Here is a 23,470-nt window from a genome sequence, read left to right as displayed (position 1 = left end):
CCTGCTTCCCCCTTTCTCATGAGTCAAATAGAAAATATAAATGAAAGGAGCAGAGGCAAAGCCCTTCTGGCCTTGCCACCCCCTCAGGGTCAGGGTTTCATGACAGTGAGAGGCAGATTCACCGCTGAAGCAGCTGACTGGGTGGTGGGACAGCCCCGCGGAGCAGCCTCTCCCAGCACGAGGCCAGCGCAGCGCTGGCGAGGCCGTGGTTACTCACTCATGCTCACGTGGAAGAATTTCCAACAAGAATTTGCTTGCAGCTTACAGCGTGGCAGGAAAGCATCCCCGCTCCACCCTTCTGCATGTCTGCAGCCAGCCAGCCGCAGGCACTCGCTCCCCAACCGGAGCATCACGAGCAGCCCATCACCCACCCGGGATCAGGGCAGGTGAGGAAGGGACGGAGCAAGTGTGATTCCCTCCCCACCCAGCGTGGGTCTCGGCCACTTACTCTCCCATCACTCCCCGCACGAAGCCTGCCCTGAGAGGGGGGATGTGGGAGCCCCAGGGCCCTGAGCTGCAGTCAGGAAACCGAACAGAAATGAAGCAAAGTCTGGTTCTACAAAAGAATGAAATGAGTTATAGAAAAAAAGGAGGGGGTTGTCTCAGTCTCTGAAAGCGCATCGCGAGGCAGCGAGATGCCGCTGGGAGGCCGAACGCAGAGGGAAGCAGCCCCTGGGCAGGGCCAGGCTGAGCCCACCGGGACAGGGAAGCTGTCCCAGGCGTTCCAGTCCCAGCCCAGCATCCAGGTTCTCACAGATCTCCCAGCAGCTGCCCGGCCGCCCTCTCCTGCACGGCAGAAGGGAGCTGCCCTGCTCACAGTGCAGCAATGGCCTTGGCAGCGACACGGCGGCCCAGGGGCAGGCTGAGATCTGTGATGGCCAGGACAATTTTGGGACTGGACATGGTGGACACTTTCACCAGCTCTGAAACCTGCCCGGAGAGAGGAGAAGCACAGGTGACTCACAACAGTGCTGGGGACATGAGAGCCGAGCAGTGGGACTCGCCCGGATGCGCATCTGTCCCATGGGAACAGAACAGCCCGTGACCAAGAAGGATGTCACAGCCACGGGACTCACCATGGTGAAGGGCATGAACTGGAGGATACTGCCACGGCTGCCCTGCTCCAGACAGTCCACGCACTCCTCCATGAACCACTGGACAAACTGGGTGTGGGTACCGGCTGTCTTGGCCCCCAGGATGGAAGAGATGAGCAGGAAGAGATTTGCTGTGGAGACAGGGAAATATCAAAAGCCAGGCCACTCCAGGAAGGCTGGGGGTGGCCCCAGCCTCCCAGACAGGGGACAGGTCCCCACCAGTGTCCCGGCATGGCTGGATCTGACTCCACAGCCAGGTCTCACTGCCAGATACCCCCGCTGGGAGCCGGCCCCAGCCATTACCTAGCACCCTGTTCAGCGGGTCCCTCATGCTGACGGTGTGAAGCTGGGAGGCGGAGAGCGAGCTGCTCATCGAGCGATCTGTTGGGAAGGAGAACACGTGTCAGGCTGGGGGGAGGCTGGAACAGCCCCCTCAGCTGCACCAACATGCCCACCCTGGCCAGCTCTGGCCCTCCGAGCTTGCCCAGCCCTTGGGCTGCAGGAGGGGCTTTGCCATGAGCTACACCATGGAGTGGGAGAGGTTCGGATCGCAGGCCTTGATGCCCTCCGCACCCAAACGAGCAGAGTCTTCGCTGCTCAGGCAGAGCAGAGACAGGCAGCAGGCAGGCAGCCTCTGCCCCGGTCACTGCGGGCAGGCAGCACAGGCTCACACATGCCCCAGGCATGACGGAGCGCAGCAGCCCAGGGAGGGCTCCACATGCTGCTACTGCTGCTCCTGGGCTATGACACTTCACTCTTGCACAAGCCAGATTTATTCTGAGTCTGACCAAGTTTAATGACATCTCCAAAGGGTAAGCGTGAGTGAGACCGTGAGTGTGCCTCCCTGGTACTCCCTGCTCGTTTTTAATTGCGGCGGTGACTCGTCCCTGACGCTCCACAAGGGCACGAGCAATATAACGCAATGTCACGATCAGAAGAGAAGAAGAGCATCCTGCCAAGGCAAAGCAACGTGCACGCTACATATCCTGTGCACGCTGCCTGCAGCACAGCCGGCTGGGCGGAGCGAGCCAGATGTTCGACAGCTGCACAGCAGCACTCAGATCTCACTCTCAGGGTGCAATTTAGCTACCAGAGCTGAGGCATGTCCAACAGACTAGCAGCAGATTTTGGGACAGAGCAAGGGGATTTATCTGACCCAAACCATGAAGCACTGCTGGGTGCTCCTGTGGGAGAGGACCTCGGCCATCTCTGTCCAGTGGGATGGGAATCTCCCAGGAAGGCTCTTGTGCAGACCCCGCAGGACACAACTACTGCCAAAAATCAGCAGGACCCACCTTATGCTGCTCTGAGGATGCTCACCAAAAAAAGAAAGCCCTCCCACACTTTTCTCACAGAATCACAAGTTACGTGGCTGCTGCAGGAAGCAGCATTTCCACATCACTGCAGCAAACAGCCCAAAAAAAGTCCTGAATGTCACTGGAAAGAGATGGAACTGCCTCAAAAGTTAAAAAAAGATAGTGAAATAAAGGGAAAACCCCATATTTCAACAGTAATGAAACCAACAAAAACCACAGGTTGATGGATGTGTCGAAAATTAGTAAGTAAAGAATAACTTTAGATAAGGGCATTAGGAGAAACAATGACCAAGGAACATCCTGACTCACTGCCCAGGAGGCCAGACAATGTATGTGGGAGCCATGATAGCACCCCACCACAGCAGGAGGGCACGGCACGGCCTGCCGGAGCTGTCGCAACCCAGGGCACTGTGCTGCGGGGGACACAGAGACATGACGGCAGGGACTCGTCAGCTCCGCTCGCTGCCTTGTTAACAACAGTGGAATTTCAGGATTTAGCCACAGCCATCAGGAATGTCACCTCCTGCCACTCTTGCTCAGCACATCAGCTCTTCGGTCCCACGCAGAGTGGCTGGGGGGGACAAGGCTCTTAACAAAGCTTCCTGAAGCCCCTCGTGCGTAACGCACTGGGTTGGGTGGCAACATCACGGGGCGAAGGTGTAACATCATCCCCTTTCCTAAGCTGTTCTGATCCAAGAAATAAAAAGAGCTTGACCTTTTTTGAGTGCAAAAGCTCCAGGGGAACTCAGCAAAACACACTCAAACACTCTGAATCTTCACCTGACCAGTTTGGGAAAAGCAGCGGTTTTGAGCCAATACACGTTTCACCGCCAGAAACAAGTGGCGACGCAGACCAGTGCCTTGCCCAGGAGTCGCCCTCCCCGCCTGCACTTACTGGGGCTGGAGAGGATGTTGGCGTCCTCCTCGTTGGAGCTCAGCAGGCGCATGAGCTTGGAGGGCTGAGTGTCATCCAGCGGGAAGAGGCTGATGTAATCCTGCGGGGGGCAGAGGGAGTTCAGCCCTGCCTGCCCCTCTCCAAGGGGGGATCCTCGCCCCCCTCCCCAGGGCAGATGACCCACCTTGGGCTCTGCACAGCCCCGCGGCCCAGGACTATGATCCCTTCAGGGAGACCCCTGCCCTGTTCACCCAGAGCATCTCAGCCTAAGCCTACCGCATACAGACCATCTCCTTACAGCTCCCCCCCCCCCCCCTTCCCCAAAAAAGGGAACGGGAAATCCGGTATTTTAAGGTCAAAAAGCCTCAGACAGCCCACAGAACCTCCCACAGCCACTGCCCACTCTTGTGCACAGACCGAACCCCGCTCCAGGCCAGACTCACCTCAATATCCTCACGGTGCCTCTTCTTCTGCCTGGCAGACGCCTGGCCCTTGTTGTGGGAGGAGTAGGAGCTCAGGGCACACCAGACGGAGAGCCTGGGGACAGAGCAGGGACACTGCAAGGTGCTGCCAGCCCACCTGGATGATGGTGCACGGGCAAGGGAAGACGGCAGAGCCCAGAGCACGCGCCAGGACAGGACACAGCAGGTCCAAGGTGAGGAGCAGCAAGGAATGGGGCCCGGGACACCAGCATGTCTGTTCCTCTCGGCGCTGTGCCAGGGCCAGGGTAAGAACTGGGTGGCTGGGACCCCCATCCCAGCACAGAACATCTCTCCATTTCCACAAACAGGCCCATCTGCCCTCAAGGAGACTGCACCTGCGGGTCTGGGGTCTTACTTGGCCAGGGCCTTTCCCGGTGGGTCCATGAGGGTGTGCCACTTGGAGGAATCCGTGAGCAGGTTGGGCAGGATGTAGCCCAGCAGGGTCAGTGTCAGCTGCTGCATGTCCAGGCAGAAGATGGCATAGAGCAGCTCCACAGCCCGCAGCGTGTGCTCCTTCCGTGTCTCCTTCAGCAGCTCCTGCGAGGTGGAAGGCAGAGCTGAGGGGAAGCACAGGCACGGCTGGGCCTGCGCCGCTCACCTCCAGCGCCCAGGACCACCACAGCAGCCAGCCCAGGCAAAACCAGCACTCCTGGGCACCAAGAGCATGGGCTAGACCCAGCAGTCCCGGGCTCAACACCCAGCCACAGCACGGTGGGCCACAGCCACCTCCTTCCTGCACCCCATACCTTGACCAGGTTGTTGCAGAACCAGTAGACGCCCCCCATGTGCAGCAGGGTGTCGAAGATATGGATGGAGCGGCTGTCGACCCAGCCCTTCTCCAGCACCTTGGTGAACACGCTCATCAGCACCTCCTTGATGGGCTTCTTGGGGGGCAGCAGGTTCCAATAGGGGATGGTGTCCATGCCCGTGGAGGGGAACTTGATCTGCGTGGCCGTCTGCTGCAGGACATCCGCACACATGTGCTCCAGGATGGAGCTCATGATCACCACGCTGCAGCAGAGAGACGCGGGGTCACACAGGCTCTGGAAGGGGAAGGAGGACAGGAGACGGCATGGCATGGGATGTGCTCACCGCTCATTGTAGAACTGCAGTGTGTTCTCGCTGTACAGAGGGGTGGCCAGCTGCCGGATCATCTGCAGGGACTTCTCCCGCTCATCCAAGCCCAGCATGCGGACGTGGGCCACCAGCCAGGCCACTGCACACACTGCCATGCTGCACACTTTCCCCTTGATGTTGTCTGTGATTTTCTAGGAGAGGAGATGGGAGCAGAGGTGGATGAGCCCAGACGTGTGGATGCACAGGTTTTATCTCAGCATCACCTCCCAGGGCTGGGAGACCCAACTGCAGGATCCAAGCCCTCCTCTCCTCCATGGGGTGAACATGCCCCTGGCAGCCCCACTGCCACCAGTGGGGCTGTTCAGGGCAGCATCAAGGGGCTGGAGCCATCTCGGTTCCCCACCCAAGTCATGAAGGAGCCAGCAAGCTCTGCAGTGGCTGCAGGAGCATTCAGGGCAGGAGGACAGGGGACCCCTGCCCTGCTCAAGCCTTAGCCCTTCCTCAGGACACCGGGCAGTACCAATGCCCCTGCTCTGCCCCACACCATCCTCCCACCAGGCCAACCTGGATGGACTCAAAGGTGAGGACGCTGTTCTCCCAGGCATTGAGGATCTCCAGGATGGCAGCCGAGATGCTCAGACACGCCTCATGCCACTTCATCTGCCTGTCGGGGAAAAGAGAGGCAGGGGTGCTTCAGGCACTCGTTCAGAGCAGCCACGGGGCCAGAGAAGATGGGTGGGTGGCAGGGTGGGCACACAGGCTGAACTCTTACACCAGCTTCATCTCGGAGGAGTTGTTGAGGAGGGCAACCAGGGATTCCACCTTGGTGGAGTCCGGGCGGAAGCAGGGGTGGTCGGGGTTGAGGATCTTCCCTTCCTCAGGCATGCAGGTCAGCATCCAAGTCTCAAAGAAGGGCACCTCACCTGGCGGGCTCGACTCCGACAGGATCACCTGGAAAAGGAACCGGCACGGGGGTCGCCATGCAGCCTCCACCCTGCAGGGACCCTGCTGGGGACCCCCCACCCTGGGGTGCTCATGGCTGGGGAAGCAGCGCCACCCTGTGGCCTGCGTGGAGAGGCAGGCACTGGTCAGTCCCCAGTAAGGCACTGGTTTCCAGTCTGTGGGCTTGCCCCCTCTACCAGAGGACTCCCCGGGGCACCACAGCCCATATCAGAGCAGCGCTCCAACGGCTTCCCTCCGGGAGATGCCAGGACAGGACCGGTCCCAAGGGGCCGCATGCCTGGCAGGGGGGTCACCATGTCCTACCCAGAAAGAGCCCCTGAGCCACGGCTCAGGGTCCCCAGCGCCGGCTGGCCCACGGCTCCGCAGGGTCAGGGCACGCAGCCCAGGGTCGGGTCGTACAGCCCAGCTGGCAGGCAGCTGGGAGGGCTGGGAATCCCACACGCTGCTTCCTCCCTCCAGCCCACCATCACCCAAGGGACACTATTTTTGTCAAAAAAGTTTTGCACATCTGTTCAGCAGCAGCTGGTCAGGAAAGTCGCTCTGGGCCAGGCCAGAGGATGAGACCTCATCCGACAGCCCCAGGCACGTCCGCTCCAAGCTGCCTCCAGCCAGGATTCCCCCTCTCCACTCCCCAGGGCTGATGGGGCAAGCGCCCTCCCACCCGCCTTTTGCTCCCTCTACACGTTCCCAGTGTTTCGGTATCGTTTTGCCTCCCAACACACACAGATGTCGAAACCTGGAAAATTTTCATGCAACCAAAGCGCTGTTTCCTCAGTGGGGCTGCAAGTTCCTCCTCTCATGGGGGAGGGCTGACGCTCAGCCTGGCTGCATGGCCACCCCCCCGCCAGTCAGTGCCAAACCGGAGAGGCAATGGTGGGAAAAGTCCAGTGAGATCAGAGCCAGCCCGGAGCGGGTACGGAGACAGCGCTCCCACCGATACCATGGTACCATAAGGGAAGCACAACCAAAGCCCTCAGGAAGGCTGCAGCCACCCCGCTCCATCGCCTGACGCAGCAGGGGTGGATTTCTACCTGCACCAGGCAAAAGGCACTGGGTGCTTTACCCCACATGGCAGGGTGGCCGCGGGGACAGCAGGGACAGTGGCAGACTGGCCACTAGAGGAGGCTGGCAGGCTGCAGCGCATGGGCCGCGCTCAGAAAGTCTGAGCCCCATCCCTCGGGAGGATGCCTACCCCCCAGCCCCAGCCCTCGGGAGGATGCCTACCCCCCAGCCCCAGCCCTCGGGAGGATGCTTTACCTCCGAGCCGTAGGTCTGGGCCACGTGGCACAGCATGAGGAAAGAGATGTCGAAGAGCAGGGCCCGAACGGAGGCTGCTTTGGCTGAGGGAGAAGAAACAAACACTTGGGGATCTCCAGCCTCAGCGCAAGGAGGGAGACAGGCAGGAGCCCTGTGAGCTCGGGGGCCGGGACCCTGCTCCCCCCCAAGTAGCTTTTCTAACCCCCAAGTGCTTGTGTGGAAACCCCAGGGATGGGCCAAGTGCCCCCGTTCACCCCGTCTGCCCCTGCTGGAGCCCCCAGCGCAGCTCTGGCCTCCTGTTTGGCAGCCCCAGCCTATCCCCCAGCTCCCCCCATTCCATGGAAGGTCAGAACACTCAGCAAGTTTCATCACACGCAAATGCAGTCAGAGTCCTTATCTCGGGCTCTGTGCTGACACATCACCCCTTCCAGGGAGGGAGCCAGGCCCCAAGGGGCCCCGCAGGCTCAGCCGGGGAGAAGGAGCTCTCCCGCCGCAAGCAGGGAACAGAACACCCCACATTCAGGATTGGACACGCGTGCCACATGTGAGGGCAGTGGGTGTCCAGGAGCCCAGATCCCTGCTGGCACCTGGCCATGTGCCCCCTGTGCCGGGCTCCCTGCCGGCAGCCCCCAGCTGGACCCAGCACAGCTCGGCTCACTCTGGCTGGCGCCACAGCCAGTCCCAGCTTAATCCAGCCGGGCCCCACAGTGTCCCAGCACGTGGCGGCAGCGGGAAACGCAGCTCAAACCACCCCACACACGGACAGGCACGCACTTACAGCTTTCTGCAGTGATGTGCTTCGTGAATTCGTTCAACCTAGAGGAGGCAAAAAGTGCCAGAGCAAAGCGTTAGCATCACACGAAATGAGCCGCTTCCCACCCCAGCGATCCCTTCCTGCACCCCACCCCAGCACCCAGCTCCGCGCCCCACACAGGGGAGCAGGGTGGGCAGGGACCTGTGGGGCCCAGCTCGGCAGACACCCTCCAGCACAGCAGGGATGAGCCGCCTCCTCCCTCTGCTCCCCTGCAGCAAAACAGGTCCAGCAACGCTGCTTTTCCCCACACCCACTCAGCCCAATGTTGGAGCGCATTGTCCTCTCGCCAGAGCCAGCTCTGCCCGGCTGCGTGGGGATTTCTCCATACCGCAGCGGCACGCACCCCCAAACACAGCGGGCACAGTGGGGCCGTGCACCCAGCCGGACTGGCGTGGCTCGAGCTGCCTCAGACCTCCCTTGCTCGAGGAAGTTGATCACGCAGCCCCACGCGTGCTGGTGCATGTGCTCTAACCAGGACACAGGCGTCCGGGGACTAAAGGCGTGCACACGGCAAGCGCCCTCGATCTGAGGCTCTGCCAGCGCTTTCAAGTTCTCTTAATACCCTTAAACCAACCTGACTTCGATTCTCTCCCCTGTTCAGGCAGAAGCAAAGGAGCTGGGGTGCTGTGGGGTGCAGCCTCGCCAAGATCCCAGCCCTCCCCAGGGCTCTGCTGGACCCAGTGCTGCACAGACACCGGCTCAGAGGCACATCCAGCCCAGTCTGGGGGACAGTTTGGGGGGCTGCAAGCCCACCCCAGCCCCACAGTCACCAGGGACAGTGTTGTCCAGGTGGTCACTTACTTGATGAACTTTCGAGCGAAGGATTTCAGCTTGCCCGTTGCTGCTGCCGCTGCCAGCAGCAAGTCCAGGCTCTTCCCAGACAGCATGTGACCCAGGACCCCCAGCAAGCCCTCGGGAGACTTGGAGTGATCTGCATCCATGGTCTACCAAAAAAAAAAACAACCACCCAATTAAAAAAAAATAATAAAGGAGGAAAGAGAAGTCATGGGGAACGTGTGCTACAGAGCAGCAGTAAAGCTCCAGCTGTGGGGGCAGAGTTGATTGGCTGCCAGGGCTGTCCTGCGAGGCCTCGGTGAGCAGGGACCCGCGGGGCTTGGGGAGGTTTGGGATGGAGCCCTCTGTGCCCCAAGCACCAGAGAGCACGGCGCAGGGGAGAGCCAAAGTGCACTGGGGCAGCACAACCAGCAGCAAAACATTCTCTCGTACTCAGCAGCAGCAAAGCAACCAGAGTGACACAGGGAGTCCCCAGGGACCGGGGGAGACGCACACGGGGAAGCGGCCGAGTGCAGGATGGGCAGAGCTGGCGAGGCTCAGGCTGCTGGCACTGACAACACCACGCAGCCTGACAGCTCCTTTGGCTTCCTGGGAAGGAGGAGGGGAGCCCCCTGATCTCCACGGCAGAGCGGCAAGGCCGGGAGCGATTCCTTCATTCCTCCACCCCAGCACAGGGGGAAATCAGGCACCTCCCAACGACCCCAGTTGCCTGGTGAGACTGGTGCTGCTGGAAACAGGCTCTGGAGCCATGACCCACCTGCCCAGTATGGATGCAGGAGGGGACTCACCTTCAGGATGTTGGTGACAGTCGGCTCAGCCCTCAGGATGAGCCCTGGATTTGGCTGGATGTTGGCATTCTCTGCCGATTTCAAGCGCGGAGCGTGTTCTCTGTCTGCTGTCCTGGGGGATCCGCAAAGACGAGCCAGTGAGCAGGAATTCATTACCCTGCCTCACTCCTCCCCATGCTCAGCCACCTCTACCAGCGGCACCCCTGAGGGAAGACCACCACCAGCTGCCACTCCGAGAGGACGGACTTTGACTGTACTGAATCTGTCACCAAAAGCAAAGCCTTGTCCCTCCAGGCCATGGTGTCCCAGCTGCAGGACAGCCAGCGGCATCACAGCTGGTCCTTTACACTCCCCACCCTGCCCCAAGGAGGACAGCAAGAGGAGGTGCTCCAACCCCACTTGGTTACCCAGATTTTTGAGAGCGCTGTACCTTTTGGCGATCAGGTTGGTCATGTTGGCCTCTGAAAGCAGCCCCTGCTTGCTGCACTCCTGCAGGAGGAGACTCGTGCAGTCGCAGCTGAAAGAGAGAGAACACTAGTCTGAGGGACAGCACTCCTGCTGCCCCCGGCAGTGCCACAGGGCAGGGGGACCCCTGGGTTGCCCTCCTGGCCCTGCTCCCACTCCTCTGAGGATGCTGCAGGGCCAAAACCAGCTCCAGATATCACACGGCATCACCAACACGTGAACTGGCTGTCAGATGCTCACTGCCTTGCTCATTTGGCAGCACTGGGTCCTCAGGAAGAAGGAATTGGATCAGAAACTAAACAAGCCTTGCCAGGAGCTGCCCCAGCACCCCGTACCGCAGCACCCCGCAGGGAGGATGGGGTTGTGGTGGCACCAGACAGGCTCAAAGCTCTGCAGGTCAGCCCCGGACACGGCGAGCACTCACTTGCATCGCTGGTCTGCTTTGTCGAGCAGAGGGGTCAGCTTCAGCAGGAACTCGAAGGCACAGTTCACATCCTCGGTGAAATCCTGCTGTGCACAAAGCCAAGCACTCAGCTCAGAGCGCTGCCAACACAAGCCCACCTTCCCCTCCCACGCTGCCTCATCCATTAGAGGAAGATTTTGGGGACATAGACTGTTTCCTACCCCAGCCGCCCCCACGCAGCTCTGGCCAGGCACCAGCACCATCGTGACAAACAGCTTGCTTGTGCACACAATGCGGCGCACAGCTCCAAGCGACAGCCCTCGAGACTCACCTTCTCCCCTTGGGGATACTTCTTGAGTTTAACCAGGACTTGGGGTATCTGAAAGACACAGAGCACGATGTGACCAACCGAGACAGACCCCATCCTACGGTCAGGACTTCCCGCAGGCAGCAGGAGCCCAGGGAGAACATGCCTGCTCTCCCAGTCTAGAGAAAAGAGCATTTCTGGAGCAGCCCCTGCACCCAGGGGACTTTGTGCCCCCATGTCCCCACTACAGCGTCCTCCCACCATCACAGGGAGCCACAGGGCACAGCCACCTCTTGACAGCCAGGCCGGGAGCTGAGACTGTGGAGGAACCCAGCACAGGCCAGGCCTGAAATTACACGCAGATCCCTTTTGTCTGGTACAAAGAAAGGAGGTGAAACAGACTGCTGCAGGCTGCCCACCGCTGAGCTGTGGGAGCGTAGGGCCCAAGGCTGCTGTGGCATCCTTCAAAGGCCACAATTTCCACCCCCCCAACATGCCAGGAAAGCCACTCTGCAAAACAAAGTGGGGCTGGCCTGAAAAGAGGGGCCTTGGACAACAAACCTGATGCTCAGCAAGTTGCAGCAGGGCTGCCGTGGGCTCAGCCGGGCCGCGGGGGAACCCCGAGGGGCACGTTGTGGGAGAGAACTGCTCTGCCAGGGTTCAGCGCTCAGCAGGGGCTGGGCGTGAGGTGAAAAGGCTCAGGGCACTGCACTCGCAGGGAGGGGCTGGGCCCTACCTTCAGGAAGGTGAAGGCTGTCCATTTCAGCTCCTCCGTGCCCTCTGGGGACTCAATGAGGCCCACAAAACAAGCCTTCCAGATCTCCAGCACAAAGAGCGGGGAGGGGATGCGCTGCAGGGCACGGACAAAACACATCCCCAGTGTTGGAAAGGCAATAAAGCACCTCCCCCAAGCACAGCCAAACCCCTGAACCCCCTGCAAAGGTGCCGATGGGCTCATGCTGCTCCCTGCGGCTGCGTCCATACCCTTGGACCAGGATCAGCACAGGGAGTTTAGCAGTACTGAGCTGCAGCGAGGCGCTGGTCCCACAGCCCCAGGCCACCCTGAGCAGGGGAACGAGATGCCACCTCTGTACCTGCATCCTTTTCACCATCATCAGCTGCTCCACCAGCGGCTGGGTCTCTCCCGTGAGGTTCATGGTCCCCTCCAGCAGCACTACAGCATGCACGGTGGGGAAGCCAGTCTTGTTCAGTTGCTCGGAGTGGACTGAGAGCATGGTGGGGATGCTGGGTGGGAGACAACAGCACAGGGTTACTGGAGCCTTGCAGAGACAGATCCTTGCTCCTCCTGTCCCATCCTCCTTTCCCGGCCAAGCCCTTGATCTTTGCTGTCCTGCAGAGGAGCCCTGGGGCACAGCCAAGCCCCTGCACCACAGCCTGGGCCATGGGAGCAGCTCCGGGGGACCCCGAGCAGGGGCAGCAGCTCTGGCACGGCCAGAGCAGCCGAGGGATGGCAAAGGGCCCAGGGTCACCAGAGGAGCAAACCCTGGGTAAGGTGACTTGCGAAGGAGCCACTAGCCCTGTCCCCTCCCCTACCCCAGGGCCTCTGGCCAGCCCCAGCTCACCGCCAGTGCAGGGGTCTGAGCCAGGAAGGGCCTGGAAAGCAGGCAGCTAGTGTGGCAGGTGGCTCTCAGCCCCCAGAGCAGGGCTCAGACCCATTGTACCCTCCGAGCCCACGCAGCCAGCAGCACAAAGCTACCTCTTGATGAGGGAGACGCAGTCGTCAGCCTGGCTTCGCAGCGGGGAGTTGCTGAGGCTGTTCAGGTTCTCCCCCAGCTTGACGAGGGACTGCTCCACAGTGCTCCAGGAAGCTGGGGAGGGAGGGCAGGAATTCAGCGGGGTGGGACGGTGACAGGCTGAGAAGCCGGGCAGGCTGGCTCCCAAGCCCGCAGCAGCACGGAGGGGCTGCCAAGGCTGGGGCTCCCTGCCAGGCCCCGTGGTGAGCAGAAGTCAGCACACCTCTGCGAACTCAAGCCCAGGGTCTGCGTGCCACCCAGTGCTCCTGCTCCAGGCTGGGCCTGGCACAGCCGCTTGGCCAGACGCAGGCACCAAGGGAAGGTGCAGAGCCGTGCCAGGCAATGCTGGCGGAGCACAGGGCCCGCCACGCGCCCAGGAACAGCTCACGCAGCCTTCACATTAATTCTGCTCCTTTTCCAAGGGCAGCACGGAGGGGAGGGGGCAGAGGGTGGCACAGAGCCAGGGAGGAGACTGTTACAGCAACAGGGCTGAAAGATGGATGGGCTTGGAGCTGCAGGGACAATGCGGCAGGAGCCGGGCAGGGGGAAGGGAGAGGTGGCAATGACATCTCCCCAGGGCCAGCGGCACCTGGGAGGAAGCCCTGGCAGCAGCCACGGGCGGGCAGAGCGTGCTGCAGGGCAGGGCAGGGTCAGCAACATACACGTCTCCTCCAGCTTCGCGATGTGGATCAGGGCGCGGTTCTTGGTACTGCCGAGCATCTTCTCCAGCCGCTCCAGACACATCTTCAGCTGGCTCTCAGCTGCCGCCTGCTCCAGTGTCTCCTTCACCTTCTCGGTGTAGAAGGCCGCACAGCGCAGGAGCCAGTTGAGGGCACTCATCAGTGCCCGGCAGAGGCCGATGCACTCCTCTGCTTTGCCGTGGCAGCTGGGAAGGGGAGAGAAACGGGACTGTGCTCACCACGGGCCGGGCCACTGCCCCCAGGGAAACTGAGGCACAGAAACAGGGCAGGCTGGGGAATCCAAACCCATGTCCTGTGCTCCCAGCCCCGTCTGCCTGCCGGCTCCTCTGCCACAGATGCCAACCTACTCAGCCCACGAGCATCCCTGCTGAGCCAGGGGAAATAAAGTCTCCCCAGTGCAGCCTTCTCTCTGGCCACTCTACTACAGGGAAACTTTCCAAGCCTGTAATCAAATTATCTTGCTAAGAGAGGCTCAGCATCAATCAATGTGCTGCGAGAGGTGAATGCTTTCCCCTCCTGATGCACAAATCATTGGGGCCAGAAGTTTTGATCAAATTAAGCAGAGGATCAGATTAGGCAGGGACTGGATTAAGTGGCCAGCTCTGCAGTTGGCCAGCAACAGCTCCTTGTCAACATCTGTGACTGATGCATATTCATTGCTGCTGCTTCATTTCATGTAATTGAAGAGCTGGTACCTTCAGCCTTCCTCTTCCTCCCGCTACCCCCACCACCACATGCTCTCTGCTTCGGCCTCCCAGAAGAGGCTGTCAGGGGTTAACAGGAAGATTTCTGAGTTTTCTAAAAAAGTTTTTGTGGCCTGAATTGTCTGGACTCCCCTGGGTCCTGCAACACCAGCGGAAGAGCACGAAGCAAAACAAGGCAGCTGCCTGGAGTGCCTGGGGCAGCACAGGCAGGACTGCAAGCACTGGCAGACGGGGACACGTAGCCAGGGCTCTGGGAAGCTGCAGAGGCCACACAAGAGAAAGGAAACGCTCTGAGGGGACACACAGTCTCAGGCCACATGGATTACACCCACCCCTATCTACCTGAGCCAGGCAGGAATATCACCGCGGAGACTTTTATCCCCAAATAGGTGGGTTTCTTCCAGCTTCCCACAAAGCTGGTGGGGTTTTGGACTCCCTCTGCTCTTCCCATGCCGGCACTCGCGTGGCAGCCCAGCCTGGGGCAGCAATTCGGGAATGGACATGGAGCTGGAGGGGGAACCCGGCTCCCTCAGCTGGAAGCGCCACACCATACCTGAGGCGATCGCAGAACATGTCCATGATCTCCAACAGCGACTGGACACACAGGTCCCGGGAGAAGTCATCGAACTAGAGCAGGGGAACAAGGAGGGACATCAGATGGGGGCTGCCAGGCTTCAAGGGCTCCAAAAACAAACCTAACCCCTCCCTCCACGGGCTGGGCTGGGCGCTGCCGGCAGCAGGACGCTTGCCCTGGCAGCTGCCCAGCAGCCACTTGAATGAGAACTAGGTCAGGGCTGTCCGACGGCCGGGTCGTGCCCTCCCGGGGTTGCAGGAGGCAAGCGGGCCACGGCAGCGACAAACCTGGCTGGGTTTTCTCGGCAGCCTCCCCAAGACGGCGGCGGGGGCCTGAGCTCCGCTCCCCGCCGGCTGCCTTGATGCGGCAGTGGCTCGGTGCCAGCCCGCGTGCCCACCCCCGACTCGACGGGGCTGGCAGCACACGCCAACAGCCCGGCTGGCCGCAGGGCTGGGAGGGCGGTGGGCAGCAGAAGCGCAGCTCCCTGCCTCCTCACGGAGCAGATGGGGCCACCCCGCCGGGCCGGAGCTAGCCCGCAGGTCTGCTCTCGGCCCATGCTGATCTGAAGGAGGAAGCCTCGGCTGTCAAGGTCAGCTCTCTGCCTGCCCTGCCGGAACGGGCAGCGACACACAACCAGGAGAACGGTGACGAGCCTGCACCATTCAGAGCAGACTTGCCGCTGCGCTCAGCATCAGGCAGCTGTACGCTGGCTCTACCCTCTCCTGGAAGGATGTCCACCACCCCGGATGGGTGCTGAGCCCCGCTGAAGGGGTCCTTGCCCTCACCAAGGCTTTACAGCACATTTATGGCACAGCTCCAAGCTCAGCCTGCAGCACCTCAAAACAACGCCAGCGTTGCTACCAGTGCCTTTCTCTTCCCATCCCCCAGTAACAACAGGGAGGTGGGAGAAGAGAAATTATTCTTGCTGAAATTATTCTTCAGAGGTCAGTGCCTGGAGAGGGCAAGGGGCCCGACGCAGCCCGCGAGGGACTATCGTTCCCCACGGAGCAGCCCCATACTCCAAGTGGAGGCAGCCACAGAGGGTTTGTCCCCATCAAAGCAGCACGGGGACACTTGAGCACCCGTGGGAAGCCAGCTGGCCGGGCAGGGTGGGTGGCCACAGCCACGCGGCTTGGGTGCTGGCAGCACTCCCTCGTGAGCAGCGCTGCTTTTCCACCACCAGCTCCGGATCCCCATGGTGCTGCCAGCACCGCTGACCGCAGAGAGATGTGGTTTCCAGCAGCCAGGGTGTGGTTTACACACAGGGCGCTGCGGGGCAGGAGCCTGCCAGGCCCCACACGACAAGGGGACGAGGCTTTCACACCCACAGCCATCCCCAAAACCAGAGCGGGACCTGCCAGGCGCAGCAGCAGCCTGTCCCCAGCGGGACACGGAAGGACTCAGGCACTAATCTGCACTGTCTGACCACTGCTGACTCAGCAGAGGATGTCGTTTTCCACTTGACCTATATTCGGTGAGAGTTGTGGGGCGGGAAATGGATACATGGGTCATAGGTAAAGAGAAAAACCTCAGACAGCACCTGTCAGAGCCGTACCTTGCTGATGGCCGTCAGGACTGTGGAATAAGACACCATCTACAAACAAAACACAAAACCAAAACAAACCCAGTGCAGCAGCGTGTTAGCGGGTGATGTTTGCCAGCGCGATGCTGGTTGCTGAGGAACAGCGAGGTCAGGGCACGGCCCCGCTGCCTGTCACGGCAGACAGGGCTGGGGCATTGACCCGGCACAAATCCAAACAGACATTTTTAGGTGATTGCTGATTTGTTTCACACAAACTTTAGGCAATATGAAATGCCGTGCTAAGAAAGCGCAGAGCTTAGAGCAAGCGCTGAAGCTCTTGGAGGACAAGGATTTCCAACCTGCGTGCAGCCAGGCAATGGGCAGAGGTTATTTACTGAAACATCCCCACCTCAGGCACGCACTGAGCCCTCCACTGCCTGCCCAAGCCCAGGAAAGGCACAGATGGGAGATTTGGGGCATCTGCCTGCCACCAACTCTGCACCTCGGGTTCTTTGCCCACCTGCTAATTGGGGCTGCGAGGTGACACCCAGCAGCGTCTGCAGCGTGAGGCAGGGAGGCAGCACGCGGGGAATGTCATTACCTGGGAGCTGATAGCGTATTTCAGGTAGGACAAGATGAGTGGGTTCGGTGACGGCCCGATCATGGCCTGCTCCAGAAGAGCCTCTGCAAGCAAAGGAGAGGGGCCAGGAGGTCCCAGGTCAGCACGTACACGGTGTGGGGACACACAGACCCACATACGCTCTGTCCTCATCCCACAGGAAAGGTGACAAAGACAAATTGTGCTAACCACAGCAACCCTGCACTGCTCTTCCCTGAAATTAACTGAATCCCACAACTTTCTAATCCCCAGCGGCAAAAGCCAGTAAATAATTCAGGCAGTACAAGCAGCCTGCTGCTAACTCAGCTCTCCCCGGGCACCCTGGCCCCAAAACAGCGCCTGCTGCTCTCCAAACATGTTCCCCTCCCTCCCACGTCCTGCCCAGGAGGCTCTCGCATCCTCTGCTCTGTGACTTTTGCTCTGACACCTGGGGCTGAACTCCAGGCAGACAGTCCCTCTCAGCTGGGACCAACCCTACATGTCTGGCCCTCCCTGCCGCCAGCTGCCTGCCAGCACCGGCCTGTGGACGCTGGAGGGGCTCTGCCCGTCCTATCTGCTCAGTCAAGCCTTTAATTGACCATTTGAACTATGGCAGAACGCAGGAACCACCTCCCAAAAGCAGGCCCCGGGCTGCGGCACCGGCTGTAAGTAGGTCAAAGCACCCAGATGCAAGAGGGGGCAGCAGCCGTTTGGGAAGTCGTTGCCCCAAAGATGAGGAGGAGCAGCAGCCGTTGCTGGATCCCAACCGCGGGAGCAGGAGGCTCCCTGGGTCTCGCTCGAAGGCTGAGACCTCAGCCAAAAGCATCTCAGCTCGAGGACAGAAGGCTAATGGCAGCCTTCCCCTCCCCATCTAATCAGGGAGTGTCAACACAAGCCAGCCACATGCTGTTACCCACTGCAGACGTGTCAGCATAGATTTGCTGGGCACCGCCGTGATCCTGGCAGCTCGTGCCAGCTTTTCCTCCTTTGTAGTTTAAATCCGAAAGGCACGAGGCTTGGGAAAGGACAGCTCTAGGGCTGCAGCAAGGGAGGCAGCAGTTGTTACAGCCGGCAGGGTCTCGGGAACAGCCTCCCCGTGTGCCCACAATGCTTGTGCTGCCCAGGATGGAGTCAGCAGCATCATCCTCCCTTTTAAGCCCCCTTTTGCAGCAGGGAAAAAGGGGCTCAGCTCCCTTCCCCCCCTTGCAGAGGGGCTGCCCTCCAACAAAGCCCAGGCTACAAGCCTTTCGCTGGCTAGAAGTGGACCAGGAGAAACCTGTTTCCACAGAAATCACAGGGACTGATTATCTCTGCCCCTGCTTTCTGGGATACACAGACAAGACCACACCAAGCGCCCCACAGGCCCCACTGCCTCAGTGAGTGGGGCAGGAGCTGGTCCCCCATGCCAGGAACAGGCACCAGGGAGCCCCGGGGACCAGCTGGCTGGCAGCAGGGCTGGCCCTCAAGCCAACCACCTGCCACATCCCCCACCTGTACCAGCCCCCTCCAGCAAATCTGTCTCTCCAGGCCTGCCCCACTGCCACAGCCAGTCCCCATAGCTCCAGCTTGGCTACTCCAGCCCCACATCACCATGGGGCTGGGCACATCCATGCGCTGACCCTACCATGAGCCACAGTGGGAGGAGGAGAAACCGGGCCTGAGGAGCTCAGCTGGAAGGATGTGGCCTAACAAAACCCACCATCATGGGCTAGATGCTGCCAGAAAAAAAACACCAGTAGGATGCAGGGAGGAAAAAAACACACCCACCAGGAAAAGGTCCCCCACCTCAGTGGGGCAAGAAGTGCTGCTGCCTGTGCTGGAGCTATTTCCCTTTAAATCCCGCAGTGCAGCAATCCTCAAGCAGTACTGTTTATTTATCCAAGGCCTGCAAACATGCGTTTGCTGCACAGGAAAAAAAAAACCAACCTAGCAACAAGTTTCTATAATTAGCATAAAAGCTTGGCAAATCTTTAAACCATGGAGCTCAGCAGGTACCAACATTTGGCAAGATTTGTGTCAAACGCCCTTGAATAGGGACGGGAAAAGAAACCCTAATAACTGAGGGTGGGAAGCGGCCTTTGGAGCAGCACCTGGCTCCTTCATAGTGCTTTTTGCTCGCTTGGCTAGATGCACTGAGGAGGCAGACGGGGTCATTATCCCCTCTCAGTGGGGGAAACTGAGGCAGGCAGCAGGAACCTGTGTGCACCCGGCTGGTAAGCGGTGCTGGGGCTGAGCGCCGCGGTCCCAGAGCTCTGCACCAGCAGCATTTCAACATGTGCTGCTGCAGTTGGCGGCGATGCCAGCACTGCCTGGGTGTCCTGCCAGCCCACCCCTCCACCACTTGTCCAGTTTTCAGCTGGCTTAACCACAGGGCCACCCCTGGGCCAGGTGACAGGCCCACCCAGGGCACTGCTGGAGCACACCGCCCCGAAGCCCAGAGCCCCATCCAGCCCACCCCTGTGCCCCCACCCTGCTCCCCACGCCTCCCCCTGCCCCACGGCCCCGGACCTGCCAGGTTGAGGATGTCCCAGGTGGCTCCACGGGGGAAGAACCGCTTCATATTTATGGCCCACTGATAATCGCTCCATCGCTCCTTCCAGGCCTGCAGGATGGCCTGCTTCAGGTTCACCACCTTCATGGCCGCGCCCTGCGAAGGGAGGGTATCGGGGCAAGGCCGGCAGGCTCTGGGGAGGGGGCAGGGATCCCTCACCCCCCGCCGCGGGACAGGCGAAGGGGCTGGGGGGGAGGCAGGCCCCGGCGGCGAGCGGGGCCCAGCGGCTCCCGCAGGAAAGGTGAGGCGGCGCCTGGGGGCCTGGAGCCCCGGGGCCGCGGGGGGAAACTCCAGAGCCGGCCTCGCCGCCCCTCGGCCCCCCCCGGCACCGCCGCCCCTCACCTCGGCCTGGCACCGCGGCGGCCGGCGAACGCTCCCCTCAGCGCCTGGGCACCGCCATGGTGGCACCCGCCAGCAAGCCGGGCGCTGATTGGGCGGCGGGGCGCGGCGGGGCGCGGGGGCTGCTGGGAAGTGTAGTTGGTGGGGAGCGGGGATGGGCAACGGCGCGGGTGTGCAAGCACGGTGCGTGCGAAGGCGTGAGTGTGCAAACGCACGGGTGTGCAAGCACGGTGTGTACAAAGAAGTGGGTGTGCAAAGGCGTGGGTGCCCAAGCACGGGGTGTGTAAATGCCTGGGTGTGAAAATTCATGGGTGTGCAAACATGGGGTGTGCAAATGAGTGGGTGTGCAAGCACGGTGTTTGCAAATGCACAGGTGTGCAAATACACGGGTGTGCATACAAGGTGTGTGTAAAGGAGTGGGTGTGCAGAGGTGTGGGTGTGCAAGCACAGTGTGCAAAGATGTGAGTATGCAAATGCGTGGCTGTGCAAATGCATGGGTGCGCAAACAAGGTGTGTGCACAGGCATGAGTGTGCAAATGCACAGGTGTGCAAACATGGTGTGCGCAAAGGAGTGCAAATGCATGGGTGTGCAAACATGGTGCATGCAAAGGCCTGAGGGTGCAAAGGCATGGGTATGCAAACATGGTGTGTGCAAAGGAGTGGGTGTGCAAAGGCATGGGGGTACAAATATGGTGCGTACAAAGGAGAAGGTGTGCGAAGGTATGGCTGTGCAAATGCATGAGTGTGCAAACACAGTGCATGGAAAGGTGTGGGTGTGCAAACATGGAGCATGCAAAAGCACGGGGGTGGAAAACACATGGGTATGCAAGCACAGTGCCTCCAAAGGGGGAGGGGCAAACCTATTGTGGTGCATATGCACAAGTGTGCAAACGTGGTGCATGCAAAGGCGTGGGAGCGCTAACACAGGGGGCTGAGCATGGAGGGGTGTGTGTATGCAGATGGAGGGTGTGCGTGCATGTGCCTGAGCATGTGCACGGATCCGTGTGTGTGTATGTACATACACACATAGCACACGTGTGCCTACAGGCACATGTGTGTCTGAGCATGAGAGTGTGCAAACATGTGTGTGCACATGGGAATGCGTATGCATGCAGATGGGTGTGTGCACACGTGCTGGGGTGTATGCGTGCGCACAGATGCATAGGTGTACATATCGGCATGCACACATGTGAGTGCAGGTGTGCAGACAGGCACATGCATGTGAGCACAGAGGTGTGCACATGGGTGTGCACTCAGCACCAGGCATGCATGCAGGTGGGTGTCAGCATGCATGCACCTGCATGTGTGCTTAGATGCGCAGGTGTGCGTGTGTGCCTGCACACACATGAGTGCAGGCATGTATACAGGCACGTCTCTGCTCCTGCACATGTGTGTGTGTGCAAACACAGTGCCCACGGGTGGGTGTGCACACAGGTAGCTGTGCACGGCTGGATACACGCACACAGGTGTGTGCACACAGGTAGCTGTGCACAGCTGCATACACGCACGCAGGCATGCACAGGTGTGCTGCACACACGCAGGCATGCACAGGTGTGCTGCAACACACGCATGTGCATGCACACATGCAGGCAGCCCTGGGGCTGGGCTGCCCCCCCCAGCATGGTACCAGCAGCTAAAAATATCCCCAATGGCTGCCTCCAGCATCACCACGGCAACGGGAGAATGGGGAGCGGGGGGGGGGGGGCAAAGCCCCCCAGCACCCCCCACCCGTGGGGAGCCCCACATGACTCAGGAGTGGGGGGGGTGGGGGCCCCATAGGCCCGCTGCCCCCCAGCCCTCCCAGCTCTGCTGGGGATGGGGGGGGGGGGGTGTGTGTGCTCCGAGGCCCCTTATTCCCCGTTAATCATTCATGGGGGCTGCAAATCCCCCCGCGCCGGGGCTGGGATTAGGCGGGCAAGCGGCTGCCCAGCCGGCGAGGGGCCCCGGCAGCGGGGGGGTCCAGCAGCGAGGGGGGGGGCGGCCCCTATTCATAAGAAGGGATTTCCTGTGCCGGGAGGGGGGTCCCTCCCGCTCCCCACAGCTACTGAGGCTGGGGGGCCGCTGGGACTGGAGGCCACGGGGGCCATTCCCTGTCCCTGGGTGGGAGCAGCAGAGCCCCCCCTGGATGACATCCCCTTGTTATGGCCAAGCACCCCCCAAGAAGGGTCCTGGTGAGGGAGGGGGGCTGTGGGATGCGCTAGGGGGGTTGCTGCACCCCAGGTCGGCACAGGGGTGGCTGGTGGCGGGGGGGGGGGGGGGGAGAAGGCGTCGAGGCCTCGTCGCAGCGCCCCGGCCTTGGCTGGGCGCCCCAGCCCAGCTGCCTCCAGCCCTGGGGGGGGCGGGGGGGCCGGAAGGGGCCGTCGCCATTCCCAGCGCCGGGGGCAGGCGGGGGGCAGGCGGGGGCCAGCGCAGGGGGCTCCCCCTTCCCACGGGGTAACTGCGACAGCCAGAACCCCTGATGCTGGGAAAAGGGGGGGGGGCACATGGCTGGTTCCCACCCGCCCACACCGATGTTGGGGTATGAGGGATTTGCTTCCCAGAAGGCTCCCAGCCGGGAGGCGAGGGGAGGGGGGGTGTCACACACACACAGCTTATAATGGGGGACACTCCCACGGGGACACCCAGACCCCCCGGGGGGCAGTGAGGGGGGGGCACACACACACAGCCTGCAAAGGGGGACACCCCCACGGGGCCACCCAGACCCCCCCGAGTAGTGGTGGGTGCTGCACCACGGGGGTCTCCAGTGATGGGGATGCAGGCACATGGGGTGCACCCAGCATCACCCCCTTGCTGGGGGGGCTCGGGGGGGGCCAGTTCCACCATGCCGCCAGGCTCCGGCTATATATAGCGGCTCCGTGCCGCAGAGCAGCGGGATGAATTTTAATGTACCCCAAAAGCAACACGTTCCCCCCCACATCCCTCATCCCCCCAGCCTGGGGTACCCCGCAGGGCGTGGGGTCCCCCCCTGCCAAGGGGAGAGGACAGAGAGACCTGGGGGTGGCACTGGGGGGGTGACAGCGGGGGATGAGGGGGGTGATGGGTGGGAGAGGTGCCCGTGCACACGGCAGGGGAACGCCAGCCCTGCCTCAGTTTCCCCGTTGGGATGGAGGGGCTGCGGGTGGGGGGACGTGGGGACAGGGCGCTGTGCTGAGGTGGCTGAGGGCGGTGGGCCGGGGTCAGGCGGCTCGGCCATGGCCTTATCGCTGGCAGACGGTGTTACGGGGGGCGGCCAGAGACGCGCCGTGTTTGCCGAGGATAAAGTGTACGGTACAGGCGAGGGCTGCGCTGGGGGTGCCGCCACCCCGCCCCCAGCCCCTGCCACGCTGGCACCCCAGCTGCCTCCAGCCGTGGAGATGAGGGGTCCTGGGGGGGCCATGGGGATCCAGGGGGCTGTGGGGACCAGGGGGGCCATGGGGACCAGGGGGCCATGGGGGCGATAGGGCTGTGGGGACCAGGGGGAGCAGGGGGAGCAGGGGGATGTGGGGTCCAGGGGGGCCATGGGGACCATGGGGCTGTGGGGACCAGGGGCAGCACAGGGGCCGGGGGTACCAGGGGGGTCACAGGGCCACAGGCACGAGGCACCCACCAGCAGCCCTGGCTGTCACCCTGTCCCCAGCCCTGGGGAGGAGGATGGAGTTTGCTCTGGGCACAGCTGTGTCGTGGGGACCCCCATCCCCTTCAACCCCCATCCTCCCAGTACCCTTACCCCCTGGGGACCCCCATCCTCCAGATACCCCTATACACTGGGGACCTCCATCCTCCCAGTACCCTTACCCCCTGAGTACCCTCATCCTCCAGGTACCGCCATCCTGTGGGGACCCCCATCCTCCAGGCACCCCCATCCCCTGGGTAGCACTGTCCCCCTGCTGTCCCCATCCTCTGAGCACTACCGTGCCCTGTGAGCCGCTGTCCCCTGGGGACCCTCCTCCCCTGGGTGCTGCGGCACCCCAGTTACCCCCAATCCGCTGGGTGCCACCTTCCTCTGGGAACCTTCATCCTTGGGGACCCCCCTCCCCCTTGTCCCCTGGCCCCCTGGGTGCCACCGCACTGCCTGTGCAGCCCAGGGAGGGG

At 61.4% G+C, this 23,470-nt stretch overlaps 1 protein-coding gene across 2 annotated transcripts; it reads right to left on the bottom strand.

The window, feature by feature from the left end:
- Window positions 1–554: 554 nt before the first annotated feature.
- MED24 (mediator complex subunit 24) lies at window positions 555–19,479 on the bottom strand. Of its 2 annotated transcripts, none has more exons than XM_037411359.1 (26): window positions 19,403–19,479; window positions 19,018–19,156; window positions 16,513–16,595; window positions 15,945–15,983; window positions 14,369–14,442; window positions 13,073–13,296; window positions 12,374–12,485; window positions 11,751–11,901; window positions 11,393–11,506; window positions 10,681–10,728; window positions 10,371–10,456; window positions 9,912–9,998; window positions 9,482–9,593; window positions 8,700–8,842; window positions 7,863–7,900; window positions 7,085–7,167; window positions 5,637–5,815; window positions 5,429–5,528; window positions 4,880–5,055; window positions 4,534–4,798; window positions 4,143–4,324; window positions 3,749–3,842; window positions 3,306–3,405; window positions 1,398–1,475; window positions 1,077–1,225; window positions 555–930 (listed from the first exon to the last, which is right to left on the bottom strand). In XM_037411359.1, the coding sequence occupies exons 2-26, from the start codon at window positions 19,145–19,147 to the stop codon at window positions 814–816; spliced, it is 2,964 nt and encodes a 987-aa protein (XP_037267256.1). In that variant the 5' UTR covers window positions 19,148–19,156; window positions 19,403–19,479; the 3' UTR covers window positions 555–813. The 2 variants fall into 2 exon arrangements, with proteins under 2 accessions (XP_037267256.1, XP_037267257.1); XM_037411360.1 differs by having other exon boundaries at window positions 10,371–10,453.
- Between the last annotated feature and the right edge of the window lie 3,991 nt (window positions 19,480–23,470).

This window comes from Falco rusticolus, chromosome 18, assembly GCF_015220075.1.
Source record: "Falco rusticolus isolate bFalRus1 chromosome 18, bFalRus1.pri, whole genome shotgun sequence".
Taxonomy (NCBI): domain Eukaryota; kingdom Metazoa; phylum Chordata; class Aves; order Falconiformes; family Falconidae; genus Falco; species Falco rusticolus.
Note: the sequence above shows the minus strand (reverse complement) of the source record. Positions and strands in the feature narration are given on the sequence as shown.

Excerpts from the sequence above, each read along its gene's own strand:
- MED24 (XM_037411359.1), bottom strand. The coding sequence starts at position 19,147 with ATGAAGGTGGTGAACCTGAAGCAGGCCATCCTGCAGGCCTGGAAGGAG. Across the intron at positions 9,999-10,370 it reads AAAGCAGACCAGCGATGCAA|CTGCGACTGCACGAGTCTCC; the intron begins GTGAGTGCTCGC and ends TCTCTCTTTCAG. Across the intron at positions 7,901-8,699 it reads TTCGCTCGAAAGTTCATCAA|GTTGAACGAATTCACGAAGC; the intron begins GTAAGTGACCAC and ends TGCCTCCTCTAG.